The sequence below is a fragment of the Leptosomus discolor genome, chromosome 1 (assembly GCF_034619465.1).
Source record: "Leptosomus discolor isolate bLepDis1 chromosome 1, bLepDis1.hap2, whole genome shotgun sequence".
NCBI classification, from domain to species: domain Eukaryota; kingdom Metazoa; phylum Chordata; class Aves; order Leptosomiformes; family Leptosomidae; genus Leptosomus; species Leptosomus discolor.
The window spans coordinates 66262870-66278993 of record NC_141391.1 but is presented as its reverse complement, the minus strand read 5'-3'; the positions used below and the strand labels follow the sequence as shown (position 1 = coordinate 66278993).

The following is a 16124-nucleotide window of genomic DNA, read 5'->3' as shown; positions in this document are numbered from 1 at the left end:
GTGTCTCATCTCACAAGTGCTGGATTCTGCACCTGGGAACACAGTAATGCAGAGCAGAACTGTGAACAGGGATAGAAGTGACTGGAGAGCATCCCTGAGGGCAAACGGCACCCTGGGGTGCATTAAAATGTGTTTACTTGTAAGACTCAGGGGTGAGGCCAACAAGGCAGATATCATGGTGGGATTCTGTTGAGGATGAAGAGGTAGATGAAATATTCTATAAGCAGCTGGGAGAAGTCTCACGATCGCTAGCCCTTGTTCTTATGCGGGACTTCAACTGACCAGGTGTCTGCTGGAAATATAATACAGCGGAGAGTAAACAGTCCAGGAAGTTCCTGGTGTGTGTGGAAGGTAACGTTCTGGCACAGCTGGTGAGTGAGCCAACTAGAGAAGGTGCTGGACCTGTTGTTTGTGAACAAAGAAGGACTTGTGAGTGATATGAGGGTTGGAAGCCATCTTGGGCATAGCGGTCATGAAACAATGGATTTCAATTCTTGGAGAAGAAGGGGGTCAGCAGAACTGCTGCCTTGGACTTCCGGAGGGCAGACTTTGGCCTGTTTAGGGTCCTGGTTGACAGAGACCCTTGAGAGGCAGTCCTGAAGGGCAAAGGAGTCCAGGAAGGCTGAAAAAGCTGCCCAGTGGAAAATGACCTGGAAGTGCTGGTCAACAGCTGGCTGAACATGAGCCGGCAGTGTGCCCAGGTGGCCAAGACGACGAACAGCATCCTGGCCTGTATCAGACACAGTGTGGCCAGCAGGAGTAGGGAGGTGATGGTGCCCCTGTACTCGGCACTGGTGAGGCTGCACCTCAAATCCTGTGTGCAGTTTTGGCCCACTACTGCAAGAAAGACATTGAGGTGCTGGAGCGTGTCCAGAGAAGGGCAACAAAGCTGGTGAGGGGTCTGGAGAACAGGTCTTGTGAGGAGCGGCTGAGGGAACTGGGGTTGTTTAGCCTAGAGGAGACTGAGGGGAGACCTTATTGCTCTCTACAACTACCTGAGAGGAGGGTGTAGTGAGGTGGGGGTCAGTCTCTTCTCCCAAGTAACAAGTGATAGGAAAAGAGGAAATGGCCTTGAGTTGTGCCAGAGGAGGTTTAGATTGGACATTAGGAAAATTTTCTTCACCAAAAGGGTTGTCAATATTGGAACAGGCTGCCCAGGGAGCTGGTGGAGTCACCATCCCTGGAGATGGTTGAGAGACACGTAGACATGGCACTGAGGGACGTGGTTTAGTGGTGGATTTGGCACTGTTAGATTAATGGTTGGATAGATGATCTTAAGGGTCCTTCCCAACCTAAATAATTCTATGATATCCTAACTGCACTGTCACAAACTACAACATCTCAGCAAGGCCCAGGGGTTGTATTGGACTAAACCAATTTATTTCCTTTTTAACCTAAAGGATACAAAGGGACCGTAGTGTGACTCTGTGGAGAGAAGAAAGATCTTTTGACAGAACTCTGATAGACAGAAAGCATCTTATGGTGCCGCTCTCTGTTCATAATTTGAAATGTCTTGGTGGTCTGGGAAGCCTAAAGGATGTACTTTTTTCTTGCATTACGACAGCAAAGTGAGCCAAAAGGTGGTCAGTGAGACAGCCAGCAGATACATGGAACCAGGTCTGAATGCCGAGGCAGAAATCCTTCTGAAGATCTGGTGGGCAGGGCAGAGTCACTTTCCTGAACTTGTATTTTCAAAGGCTTAGCTTCAAGTCTAAGGTAGTCACCATACTCCCTCTCTGCCACCAGATCACTGAGAGCACATTGCTCTCTCCCCTTCCCAGCACAGGTAAAAGTCCTATATCTTAAATTCCCAGCAGAAATCTCACTTGGTAAAGTAGATAGTTACAAGAGTGTGCAGTGGATGGAGCAGCATTGTATCATCCCAGTGTTTTTCTCAGCTCAATCTCAGAACAGAGACTTCTTGTAGTAACTGGTAAGACCAGTCCTGCAGCAGTGGGTTTCTCAGTTCCTCTGAAATTCTGCTTGTCTTAGAGTAAGGCCTGAGATTAGAGGAGCTCGTGATCACAGCCAAATTCCTTGCTTAGTTTTGCCTCACAATAAACCTGATCTTGTGTCACCTCTACATTGCGTTGTGCTGAAAGAGCCCTTGTGATGTTGAATGTACAGATGCTATGGTAAGTCACGCATGCCATGGGGAAGTGCTAAAAACCCTATACAAATCCCATACACATGGCTAGGTCAAATGCTGCATGAACATTTTCAACTGTGACTGTCTGCTTTTGTTCCACAGGACAAAAGGTTAATGTCTGTATTTCCTGGAGCTTGAAAAGCAGCTCCAAAACATACAAGCTAACTCCAGTCAGTTATAAAAGCATACAAGAGTACAAATACTAACAAATCCAGGGAAATCGTGAGTAGTTTCTCACAAAGCAGAAGCTAACACAGTCCCCTGCTGGAAAAAAACTGTAAAAACATTGCTATTTCTGTATGGCTTATCTACATCTACAGCAAACACTGAGCTATCACAGGCTGCTTGACTGGCAAGAGATGTCTAACAAAACCTGAGCAATACACTGGCTGAGAAAAAAAAAAAAAAAAAAAAAAATCAATTGCTTGGGGAATCTCACCAGGCCTACATGTAACATCAGATTGGATACGAGGAAAAGGTTCTTCACAGAGAGGGTGGTCAGTCACTGGAATAGGGTCCCCGGGGCACTGGTCACAGCACCAAGCCTGTTGGAGTTCAAGGAGTGTCTGGATGACACTCCTAGTCATACGGTTTAGTTTTAGGTCGTCCTGTGAGGAGCAGGGAGTTGGACTCGATGATCCTTACGGGTCTCTTCCAACTTGAGATGTTCTACAACTCTATGATATCCTGGGTGTCACACACAGCACACCACATTCCTGGGACTGGTGCGTAGCAGTAGGTAAAAGCTTGCTCACTCTCAGTCTCAACTGCCTTTTAGGTTCCAGCCTAAAACCATTCTCGTGACCAGACTCATTGCTTCCACAGAGCAGAGTCAGAAGGATAGGGGGAGACGTGCACAGGGCCTTACCTGCGCAGGCTTGTTAGCGCTGCCACATTAACTGGAAAGCCAGCAGATACGCCTGCAGCTGTACACAGTGCACAGACAGGCAAATGGCGGATGGGACAGATTCACAGGCTGCTCAAGACTGGTTTTTGGGGTAAAAGCACAGACATAAGCTCTGCCACGCATAAAGGAAAGCCTGTGCATGTTCAACAGGCGAAGAGAACAAAATCAGTGAGACTGTTCAGGAAGTAATGGGAGCATCTCAGCAAATTTTTGACTGCTAAGATCTACACTATGCAAATAGCGACACAGTTGTAACTGTTCACAGTAACTCACTGAACTGTAGCTCTCATTTCCTTCTAACAACGCAAGAATTAGATTTGGGCCAAAATGGTGGCTTAAGGGCAGCCACTCAAATTAATGAAAAGCTCTGGAGATTAATTTAGTTCCAAATCCAGACTCAGCTCCCCTTCCAAGATGATATTTGAGTCACATGAATTAAAGAGAAAGCTTGAGAGCAGAGCACACAAGGTGAAACACGGCAAGCCTACATCCCTTTCCCAGATTACGAAGCATGCCTCGCAGAGCAAATTCATCTCAATTTCATCTCAGCATTCCTCCAAAGTGCAAACTCCGCATTTCTGGAACCCTTCAGTATCAGCACTGTAGGACCCTTGGCATACATATAGATACACACATATCTCACCCACACCTCCCCTATTTCAGGCCTCTCTCTCCCATAATCAACAGCTGTCACATGCTTCTCCTTCCCAAACTCTTGCACCTTTGCTTTGCAAGCAAAGGTGTCCACTGCCAAGTGGGTAACAGCAGGTTCTGCACCTACATTTCTGAGCCTGCTAGGTGTAGCAGCTCCAACAGGATGTGGATACCCCTTGGACAACCTGCAACAGTTGAGGACACAGCTGAGCTCTCAGCCAAAATGGTGGTGCCTCAAGGAAAGCACATTTAAGAGCGCAGCAGTGAGTGAGGAAAAACCAGCCCTGTGAACACCCAGGCCAGAGGAGGAGGGGAACAAAGTGCTCTAGGTGCTGGAGCAGGTTCCCCTGCAGCCCATGAAGACCCTGGTGAAGCAGGTTGTCCCCCTGCAGCCCATGGAGGTCCATGCCAGAGCAGGTATCCACACTGCATGCCATGAAGGACCCAACGCTGGGAAGTGGGTGCCCTGAAGGAAGCTGCAGTCCACAGAGAGGCCCCCACTGGGGCAGGGTCCGAGCGGGTAGTGTAGCAGGTTTGTCCTAGAAGGACTGCAGGCCATGGAGAGGATCCACACTGGAGCAGGGAAAAGCACAAAGGAGGAGCAGGAAAGAGGAACTGTTATGGATGGACTGCAATCCCCATTCCCTACACCCCTGGGGGTAGAGGGGAAGATACGGGCATCAGGAATGAAGGAGTGAAGCTCAGCCTGGGAAGGAGAAGCAGGGTAGGGGAAAGGTGGCTTCATTTTTCTCTTTGTTCCTCACCATCCAACTGTTTTTAAATGGCAAGAAATTAGCAACTTATCTCAACCCACAAGCTTTCCCATCTTATTCCCTCCCCCATCTCCTGCTGAGGAAGGGGAGTAAGAGAGCAGCTGAGTGGGGGTCTGGCAGCCAGTCACGGTCAACCCGCCACAATAAAAAACACCCAAGAAGAAAATCCCCAAAACACTTAAGGTGACAAGTAAATGATGATTTCATATTGTGGGAAATACCTGTCTTTACAGTGATTAACCAAGGGGAAAGTTGGAAAATACAAAATTTCTTCTGACAAAAGTTGTAAAATGCTACACTTAAACTCCTCTGTTCTTTTTAATAAGTACACCACCTTGCTAAACCAAGCTGGAATAGATGCATTACTTCACACATCTAAGTTCCATTATCAACACCTTCAAATGTCTTGTCCAAAGACTGAAACCATCTTTTGAAACAGATTACTCCCTACACTTTCCTTTACCCGCCCACCATCCTGCATAAAGCAATTCCAATGATGTTCCTACCCTAAAAGTCACCCCTCTCCCCTATTTCAGGTAACACCAACCAAATAATATCCCTATGATACACACTTATCACAAATTTCAGGTCTATTCAGATAAATCATGCATGTAGACAAGTATTTTACTGTCTTTATGCAGCAACTTGAAGTTCCTAGTGTTTCTTGCTTTCTTCCCTTCCTTTATCATCCTCTGTCTTTGATCTCTTCCATCTCTTACCTGACCCTAGCAGGTCAGGTTGCCAAAGCAAGTGAAAATTCCTCAGTGTCAGTTAAGATCCTCCTTCTCACCCCTCTAAACAACCCTTGCTTTGTTTTGTTTTCCAGGCATCAATTTGCTATTATAAAAGACCATGAAAAAGCTCTTTTAAGATAGTGTATCAACTATGAAATAGCAAAGATTATTCATACGAAAGGCAAAAAAAAAAAATCAAAGCAATTTTACTTCCTAATCTCACAGTCCACGTATTAGATGAAATGTAACACTTCATACGGTAGGGGGAAAATCATGGTTTAATTACAACAATGTAGCATAAACACGTAGTAGTCGATACCAGAATACTATTGTGACGCCTAAACTAAACTTGAGTTCTCCACAGATACCGTAAACAGACACTCTAAATTCCCTAAATGATTGGCATTAAGAAGGTTTATACAAAGGCAGTCAGTCGTTCAGTCTTTAAGAAGTCATGACACGGTGAGACAAACAAGCGTATATCAGTAAGTACAGAGAAATGTTATGCTACATTTTGGACAGTTCAGAACTGAAAGTGCTTCACATCTATAGGATAAGAAATGGCTTCATCTCCTCATCCCTAAATGATGAGAGCAAAGAAATAACCCTTTAATAGGTTAAATAAACAGTGCCCCATTTATCCATGCGTATATAAAGTTTCCAACAATTCAGAAGGTCTGTGGTGAAATTTACAATCTATATACAGTATCACAAATTGTCAAAGAAAAAAGTTCAGATACTCCTTGGTTCCCAAAAGCCTGAAGCACACTCACTGCACTAGAGGCAAAACCTACCTACAATATTAGGTGGGGTTGTTTTCCTTTTTTTTTTTTCTTTTTTTTTTTTTTTTTAAATGTAAAAATTAGTCATCCCAATCCACCTTGAATAAAATCAGCCCCTAAGTCCTGGTCGTATTTAACAACTGCTTAATCCCAGTGTTTAAGGCATGTTCATTAGATGTCAGTGTAGGGGTACTGTCAGAAATGATAATCATCACAGGTACTAAGAGTCAGCAGATTCACATAACAACGGCACTCTTTACAATATAAAGTAAAACAAATTGTTATGATGGAAGTTGTTCCTGAGTTAAAAGTTTGCAAAATACTTCTAAGATCAATGTTTTCCTTTTACACTTCTTCCTCTGGAGTGTCCTTTCACATACGCTCAACCGAAAATTCACTCTGAAAATAGCCTGAATGTCAGAAAGTAAAAATGTGAGCAAAACTCTAATGATATTGGCATTCCCAAATCCAAATTTAGCCAAGATGCTATGAATTTGTAGGGTTTAGTATCACTCAGCTTTTAGCAAGAGGATTTTCTACATATGAAGATAAATATAAACGTCAGTCCACATTTTTGTGCAACTGCAAACAACAGGAAAAATTTTGGTATCAAGAATTACCATAAATTCTCTGAATATATGCAACTCTGATACTGCAGACAGTTTTAGTTTTCTTATCTGGTCTCCTCCTCTAGAATTAAAGACAGGCATTTTGAAATTGTAGGAACACAAATTAAAATATCTACAAATATATTCAGCTTTTTAAATCAGACAACTAATTGTCTATTCAGATCCCGAAGTATCCATTCCCACAGAATTGTTCCTCAAGCATATAATCATTGACATTCTTTCCTATGTAAAAAAGATGTTCTTGGCTGAGAAAAGTGGACAGCTTTAAAAGCAGATTTTTCATTTGATTCAAAACGTGCATGACAACTCTTATCACCCGTAATCATCCTGGCTCCGACTCATTAAGGTTCATATCAACATTTGCTCAAGTCGGAGCAGTAAAGGGCACCAGAAAATCAGGATGACAAAAGGTGCGACTCGGCTCCGCGCTATACCTGTACTTCTGACTGTCAACTCAAGAAAAACCCCTCAGAAAATTGCACCACCTGGAGTTTAATCCAAAGGTTGCTGAAATCAATGAAACACTTAATGAGCTTTAATGGGATTAGTATTTTAAGTGCTCCAACCGAAGCTCACCGTTTGCAGTGATGCAGCATCTCCTCTTTTAAATACAAGAAAAGACTGCAGTAATTGCACCTATCAGACTAGGGAATAAATGTTCATCTAAGTATTTTCAAATCTGTCAGCAGTGCAAATTATGTGTTACAGTATGATCTGAAAAAAAAAAAATCCTATTTCCAGATTTGTTTCCATTTAAATCCTAGTAGGACAGAACCCAGCGTCATGCTGAGAAAACAGGGTGGGAAAGGAATGACTGCTTCCACAGTCTGGGAATTCCAAACAGAGAGTCTGACCTAGTGGTATAAAAACAAAGCTCTGCATGAAGTTTGGCCTAGCCCATGTGTCTTACGCACAAAGGTTAGCTAAAATTTAATTGTTGTGACCATAAAATATAAATAGCAACAATTTATTCACAAAATTCTGGATTAGATTGATTTTTTTTTTTTTTTACTTTAACAAACTGTATGATCTATTAAATTATCAGCCAGCTGTATGTTTAAGCACAACAATAGAAAATGTAGTACATAAACACCTAAAAATCACAGTCATAAAAAGCAGGCAAGTACATCAGTCTTTTGGTGGCCAAAGCACAACAGATTAGTCTGCCAAACAAGTGTACATGAACGTAAGTCGTGGGCATTAGTTTTGTTAAAAATTGTTTCTACTACCAACAAACAACTTTCTGCATTTTAATACTGTTCTTAAAGAATTGTAAACTGTTTAAAAATGTATGCACAGACATAAATAACAGTGAAGGATTTAAATACAGTGGTCAATAGGAAAAAACAGTTTTTTAGATTTGCATGTGTGGTGAGTGGGTAATTTGGACCAAATCCGTAATTATCCACAAAGAACTCTGACCCTTCTTAGTTAAGACAGTACTGCCGTCATTTCTAACACTTGTGACCATTATAATAATAAGAGAAAAAAAATAACATATCAGCCCTGATACATCAATCACATACGCATTCAAAATTACAGATATTTACAAGAAAAATATATATTTAATTAAAAAGCCACTGAAAAACACGGACTTTTAGTCAGGTGCTGCACTTTCTGCAAAATGAGGTAATTTAGATGCAAACAAATTAAGTTTAGTAGAGTTCAGGATCCACGGTCTCCACACTTAAAGTACAGATTGCTTCAGTAAATGGCTTGACTGTTCTGTATGTTCAGAGCAAGAAATCACTAGATCCAGTTAAATCCTGTTTTGTAGTGCTCTTGATGCAACACTGACTAATGTCAGAAGGCTTCCCAGCTCAGTTTTACAACTGGTCTTTCAATAGAAAGGAAAAGGGGGGGGGGGGAACAAACAAAAACATTAGTTATAAGTTGGTTTCATCCCAAGATGGATCATTCATGTTCTTTAGAACTTTTCTAACAAGCTTCTCCAAGTCCTTGCGAGCTCTTTGTTCTTCTTCTAATGATTTCTTCATCTTTTTGTTATCCTGTTTAATAGAGACAGAAATATTATACTGGGGTTTGGTTTGGCTTTGTTCTGTTTTTTTTTAACAGATTTTTCTGACCACACATAGATTGTTAGTTACAAATTCTGAAAGCTCTCCTCAGTAAGACTGCTATTAGCTGTTCAAAAGCAAAGCCTTCTATTAACATTTCACACGTTACACACAGTTACTTCACACAATGCAACAAAAACCACCAAACGGAAACTGAGCTATTTCCCATTTATACTTAGGGGTCCTTTACAATGCAAGTGCTAGTCACAGATGGCAAATAACCTTGAGTTCTGCTCAAATCTGATCAATGAAGAGTAGAATTTACTTGTTGTTAAAGAAGCAGCGAAATGGAGCAACAAGTAGAATAAATATCCTCTCTGAGAGCCTCCTGTGATTATAACTAGTTTCACATCTCAGAAAAGCTTCTTAAAACTTAATGCAAATTAACTTGCTTCATTAGGAAAGTAAATCGTTGACATGAGTATCCTGAAAACCATTATGTTCTCTGGGAAGTGTTTCGTGACTAAATCTCAAACCAAACAGATGACTACCAACAGTCTAAGACGAGTCTAGGTTTCAAGGGACACCACCACTCCGCATGTATACTAATGAGTGAGTCAGTTCTCAGTATTTAGCACTACCAGGTAACACTGAAATACCACAAACACCACGGCCGTAAGGACGCCACTGACCAAACCACAGTAACGCTTGCACTGTTTAACCCTGTACAGGCCAAGGTGATGCTGGCAACAGCAGGGAAGCAACCAGAAGATACGACATCATCATATTAAGGCCCCAAGACAACAAGTCTACAGGTGTTAACAAACACAGGTCTGCAATCCAGGGGGGGTCCCACCGGACTCCCATCATTTACAGACATTTCTAGAAACAGAATGGGATCAACCGCTGCCACCTCATTAACTCCATTCCCTCTGCAAGTCCATTGAGAAACTCAAAATTTCGTTATTTTCTTGTAGGTACAGACCAAATTTCTTTTATTTATTTACTTACTGCCAACTCAGGAGTGTACTATTCAAGTGTGGTGCCTGTGGAGCAACAGCTATGAATAACCTACAGAAGCTGCTACGGGAGGGATCCCACTACGCGTGGTAACTCTCGCCAACAGGCAGTCTGGTGTCCACACCACACCAACCAGTGCACTTTGTACTCCCAGAGAGCCTTTTTCCATAAAGGCCTTGGTCGCTTGGGATCTTCCCAGCTCACAGATTATCTCTGCCACTCCTCCAGTTGGCAACATCTCAGCAGCAGACCAATAAATGCTTCGAAGCTGAGATTCTCGATATATGAGACAATTAACTCAGGCTTTAATAGGTCTTGCCTTTGGAAGAGACAAGATTCTGAAGAGACCATCTGTTTGGAAAGGCACCAGAAAAGAGAGCTGTTCCATGAAGTTCAGGAGAAGGTGACTTTTTGTTTAGGGTCACAGAGAGATCTGCAGGGCCTCAGTGAGGCCAGCACCTTTATCCTTTGTACAGAAGCAGCCAGGCCACAGGAATATTAGTGGGTGGTTATTGCTGCTTGTATTACATGAATCATATTTTCAAAAAGACTGCCTGTCAAATTTGCATCAAACCTGGGGTACATATGCTTTGTATGTTGAAAACAACAGAATTTAAGCATTTAAGACATCAATTGTCCTATTTAAAGGAATACGCATGACATCCTTAGAAATACTGTGCATGTTGCAGGTGGCCAAAGAATTCAGGTTCAGTTTATAGTCCAAAATCTAAAGTAAAGCGAATACAAATCCATTCTACATTAACACAGAAGATTTTGTCCAGCTTCTCGAGCCAGGACTGTTAAGGTCAGTTAGCAAATTAACACATTGGAGAGTGAGGGTAATTCAATGCTTTTGCACCTACACATTAAGCAACGCCTACATGCAGTAGCATTAACACGGTTTAAACAGGCCGTGTCCTGACAAGAAAAAGATGTTTTTAAACACTTCATTCTGGATACTTAAAACATCAGCTGCAACTTCCAGACCAGCAGCTCAGGTGAGATCTCGCCCAATTCCCCATGTGACAAAGCAGCGCCCTGAGCTAACCTGAAGCCCTCATTTTAAAAAAAGGGCCATGTGACAAGACACTGAAAAGGACACTCGTCTCTGGAAATGAGAGGTTTTAAGAACCAATTTGTATTCAGGTGTAACCAGAGGTGTGCTGGTTACTGAAAGACCATTAATAGAGGTCTAAATAGATCCACACATTTATACTACTAAAACTATACGTTCCAAAGCACATACTATTTCCCAGGCTCCATAAGCTTGTTTTGCTGCTGATACAGCAGAGCCGAATTTGCTTAATGCTTTCAACATTTCACAAGTTCTAACACCCAAAAAGAGCTTAGCTTAGTAAGTCACCTCAGAGAGGATACTTAACGCTATTCTCAAAGGTTGGTGCTCCAAGGACTGATGACAACCACAAAATAGGGTGTTTTTTTGTCAAATTGGTATGTTTTACTTTTAAAAGTGAATCTAGTCCAAAATTCAAGTTCATTCCTATCAAAGCGAATCAATTTACAAGTCGTATTTATTTTTATAATAAGCCTTGCAGCTTTCCATTCTCCATGTTGCTATAAATGTAGCAAGTTACCAACCTGTCTTAACTCCTGTACTTCATCCTTTAATGCATATACTGTGTCAACAAGGCTTCTAAAATGGAAAAAAGAAGATGATCTGTTACAACAGTTTTCAGAAATACATGTCTAAATCTATTATTAGACAAAACTGTTAAATGAAATGTAGTTTTTAAAAAAAAAAAAACAAACCCCAAACACAAAATCCACAGCTAATTTCAAACTTGTGTTAAAAAAACAGTGTTTTATCCTGATTTACATTCAGTAAGGCAAGGACCTGTTACCAGCTTCTGTAACAGGATACACCTCTCAAGCATGTACGGACCTATACTGGTTTCTATATTACAGCTTTCTGTAACAGAACTCTATTCCACTTCCAACACAGACCTTACCAAAAAAACAGAATGACGCCACACGCTAACTAGAAAGACGACACCAATTTAATACCGAAATCCTACAGCACTTGGAAAAATTATTTACAAGTGAAACATACCACTTCTTGGCACGGAAGGAGTAAGTTGCATGGCGTATACAAAGAAACCAGACTACAAGCACTTAAGTGAAGGCCAACTGCACCAACTGTGCTTAAAGGACTGGCAGCATACTCCAAACAGCCCTGTTCTCTACTACAAATATACCACACATACACACTACTACAATGGGAGACAGGAGGAGGAAGAGTGCAAAATTTACTGCTTTAATCCATCATTCATTAAATGTTCTCTTACTTCTCTTCTATAACAGTCTGACCATTACTTTTAGTTTCTTCTACAATAATTTTTTCTTCTTCTGGAAGCAGGACTTGAGGAGCTGATTCTTTACGGGAACCTGTTGTAAAAATAAATTACAAAGTGAGCACCTCACAAATATTGCTGGGGCATTTTAAAGATTATTTCATTCATTGCATGATACACTCCCATGACCAAGGTATATCACTTTCCATTTCCCCCTTCCCTCCACACACGCAAGCTACTGACACATTTTTTACATTTGAAACCACAGCCTTACAATAAGAAATTGTCTGACACTGCTATCCTGCTGCCGACAACTCCTGTGTCATCGATGGGGCTGCTACACTGTTCAGTGAACGGTGCACTGTTCAACTATCAGTAAAAGCTACACAAATTCACCACAGCTGTCTCAGAGACAGATGCGTTTAAGTAACAGCAATTTAAGCCTCAAGGACAGATTCTGATCTCACATTGATAAAAATCGAAGAAATAATTCCACTCTAAACCAATTACTCTATCAGTAAGGAGTAGAATAGTGGTATCAAATGATACAGCAATGGAAGAAAAAGAAGCTAAAATCCCTTTGCCCTGAAACACTATAAACAACACAATTTTGTGTGTGCATGCACACATATACGTACATTTACAGATAGCCTTTTAGTCCTGTAATAAATTCCTACCAAATGAAATACATTGTATTTAATAAATGTTTTTAAAAGCACTTAATTGTTTGACAACAAAACCTCAAAACATTCTAACATCTTCCAAACATTTTCCACAATCACTGCAATTTTTAACATCATGATAATACACATTAGAGTCTAAAAAAGTAGCTCTGAATAGAGTAATCTACAGCTCAGAGATGTGCATCCATTCATACCTAAAGTATGTATTCTAGAAACGTTATTTAATCGGGCTGCAACAAATTACAAACATTTTTTTAAGAAGGTTTGTAAAGAAATTGCTGTCTAAGCATTTGTTCAGAATTCAAACACAGCAGGATAAGGCACTAAAGTTCTTGCACATTTTAATCAAGGTATCAGTTGTAAAAACAAGATACACTTGCCTACCAATTCACTCTAATGAGCTTTCATTAACCAGGAATGTCTTAAGTCTAGTAGTGTTCAAACTGATAACTAGGTACTACAGGGTGCATGCCTGTTGCTGAACAGCTGCATCGTCATAGCAGTGCTTTTCTTTTATGGTTCATGATAAAATACATAACCTAAAGACTCAAAAAAGTGAAAGAAATCAAGCTTATGGAAAAACATTAAGTTCCCTAACAGCTACAGCCTTGAGTTCTGAACAATGAGCTTGCAGTGACTGTAGTTCAGCAGTAGTTTAGCAGTACATGCTAAGCTATTTAAACTATTTTAGCAAACAATGACAAGCGTCCTTTAATGAAGAAAAGTTTCCTTAAGCTGACAGTAAACATCTAATGTATCAGTAAGTGATGATCAAAATCTTATGGAATAAAGATAACTGCAGATTTGAGAAGAGAATCTCGTCCTTGAAAGCTGTAAGTTCTTCGTCTTACAGAGTGAAGAAATCTTTTGAGGGTTAATATTCTTTGACTCCCACTTATCTTCCAGGGAAGGAGCAACCTATAAAACAAGCACATCCAAACGCTGTATGGAGCTCAGGGACATTTCCCTGTTTCCGCTGTCAATACCTAATTGTAAAAAGTTGTCTCACGTTTATTTCATCTAACTGGTCACTGCTCTGCTTATTAGCCCTGGAGGCAACGCAGAACATCGAGCTAAATGCTATTTTAGGAATTGGTTTGCAGCAGCTGCTACCAGATCACTACATTTTGGGTCTCTGTAGCAATGTGGAGCACCTCAGCCCAGCACATACGGAGGGAGACACAGACCAAAGGGAGAGGACTGCCACATGTTTCTCACCCGTGACTCCCTTCAACCAAATGGGGCAGGGCACTCATTACATTTATCTCTGTATAGAGCTGCATCCAATTGTCTTTGCCTGGTCAGAGTAACACGGGTCCTTGCAAAGCAGAAATAGCATGGAGCAGACAGCTTTAAAAAAAAACCAAAATGTCCCAGCTGTACAGTTAAATACACACATGCACGTAAAACAGATGCTTGCACCAGCGTATCTTGATCTATGTACAGCATAGCACAGTAAACACTTAATACCGCTGAGACACAGAACGCAGTTTCAGTAAAAACAAAAGTCTCACCAACGTTATGCACACAAGGAGACCACAGAGTACGCACACGCACTTACACAATGCAAAACCGTTGCTGCGAACACTGACCTTCCTGTGCCACAAAACATTAACTACCGTGGAATTCAGGGCATCACAAGTTTCACTCTTGCCTTCACTGCTCCGATACCGTCGGTCATGCAACTTTTTTATTTGTATCTCAGCACCCCTGCTGCTCTTAGTTTGTACTTAGGCAAAAAACACCCCACTGTCCCCTTTACCTTGTTTTGTTTTTAAGAGTTTTGGTGGGTCTTTGTTGTTTGTTTATTGTGGATTTTTTTTCCCTAAATCCCACAAGCACTTACTAAGTATCAAAAGTACAAAAACACAGCACATCCATCCTGCCACAAAGGACCCTGTCATCAGATGAGTATGCACACAGTAACATCAGACTTGATGTGTCAAGTTTTAAAGGCAAAATGAAGCTACTTCACTGTCTTGCTTTTCTGCACCATTTATGCCAGAAGCTTTTCTTTTTCTTTTTTTTTTTTAAAAGACTTTTTTTCCTGGCAATTATACGTCTAGAAGGAAGTGCAAGCAGAGTTACCTCATTACTGGCACTCGGCAATATTCCCTAAATTGCACCTTGTGCCTCCACCAGCTTCTTTATGTCTATTCTCTGTCACCATTTCTCTCCAGAAAATGCTGGCTACAGCTTTAGGAGATGAAGAGCTGGTTGTGTTATAGCACAATGGGTATTTCACACAGAATTGTTCTAAAAGGACGGTCTAGAAGTTCCTGCAACTTAGATAATCCTAAGTACCTCTTTGACACACGTTCCACATTTTCAGGAAGCAAGGCAGAAGAATCAAAAGTTACTTCAGTTTGCCGTATCTGTCATTCCTCAATCCTAAGCATCCAAGTTTCACGCTGAATTTTATTAAGAGACACTACCTGGTCCCATTCCAAGTCAAACAGCTGAAAAGACAATGTTTAACTTGACCTCCAACAGCTCTGGCCCTAAATCACCTTGAGACAATACAACCAAAAGTACTAGTTTAAAAAAAAAAAAAAAGGGGGGGGGGGGGGGAAGATGGAATGGACACACCCCCCCCCCCCCCCCCCCCCCCCCGAGATTTACAAAATAGGGGGCTTTTTGGTCCTGTTTACCTTTTTTTGGGGGGGGTGGGGGGGGGTGGGGTGGTATTGGGGGAAGCAAGCTGGATGGGGGAAGAAAGGTCATTTGGCAAACCCAGACAATTACTTCAAGATTAGCAAACAGATGGTAAAGCTGAGTAAGTTGCCATAACTTTTCAACGAGGAACTCCTAAATCCAGGGTCTTGGAAAAGTGACCCCACTGTTCAGAAGTCTGCTGCATACTTAAGGCAAAACATCTGACCACTACGATCAAGATCCAACTTACTTTCCAGCAAGAAAATAAAGGTATCTATTCAACATTACTATCTCCCAGCTCTAGAACGGAAAATAAAGAATTATAATGCTTTTTTGCCAACACCGTATCCTAAATTATAGGTTTAGCAAATTTAGCCTCCAGAGTGAAGCAACCAATAACAGAGCCCACCTGGCACTCAAACCAGGGCTAGAGACCTTAGCAATACACACTATGTGGTGCAACACCTCAACTACAACAGGCCTGTGGATAACAGCGCCCTGGTCTGATCCCCTTTCCAGAATAACCCATCAGCCAAACCAGCAATTTCTCAGCATTTCTGCAAAAATAGAAAGCTGAAACCTGTTTGGATACTTATGTGGCTGAAAGGCTTTGTGACAGAAGTTCACTTTATACCTGTCTGAAACAGGCAGAACATCACTCCTAGCCCTGGAGTACGGTCTCAACACCAAAACAGGAAGAAACTGGAACTCAGATTGAGTGCCACAGAGGTTCTCAGTGCTATCTGTTTGCAAGCATAGCTGCACAACCCCAGCCTTTCAGTCACTCTCCTCCAAAGGGAGCGTGACA

General features: G+C 41.5%; 1 protein-coding gene across 3 annotated transcripts in view; it reads right to left on the bottom strand.

Moving 5' to 3' along the window:
- Nucleotides 1-8514: 8514 nt before the first annotated feature.
- ARHGEF7 (Rho guanine nucleotide exchange factor 7) overlaps nucleotides 8515-16124 on the bottom strand; it is a 125573-nt gene continuing 117963 nt past the window's right edge. For all 3 annotated transcript variants that reach the window (XM_086482091.1, XM_086482092.1, XM_086482096.1), the window contains 3 exons: nucleotides 11973-12072; nucleotides 11266-11320; nucleotides 8515-8637 (listed from right to left, as the gene is read on the bottom strand). In XM_086482091.1, the coding sequence (XP_086338217.1) occupies nucleotides 8515-8637; nucleotides 11266-11320; nucleotides 11973-12072 (278 nt within the window). The remainder of the gene's footprint in view (nucleotides 8638-11265; nucleotides 11321-11972; nucleotides 12073-16124) is intronic.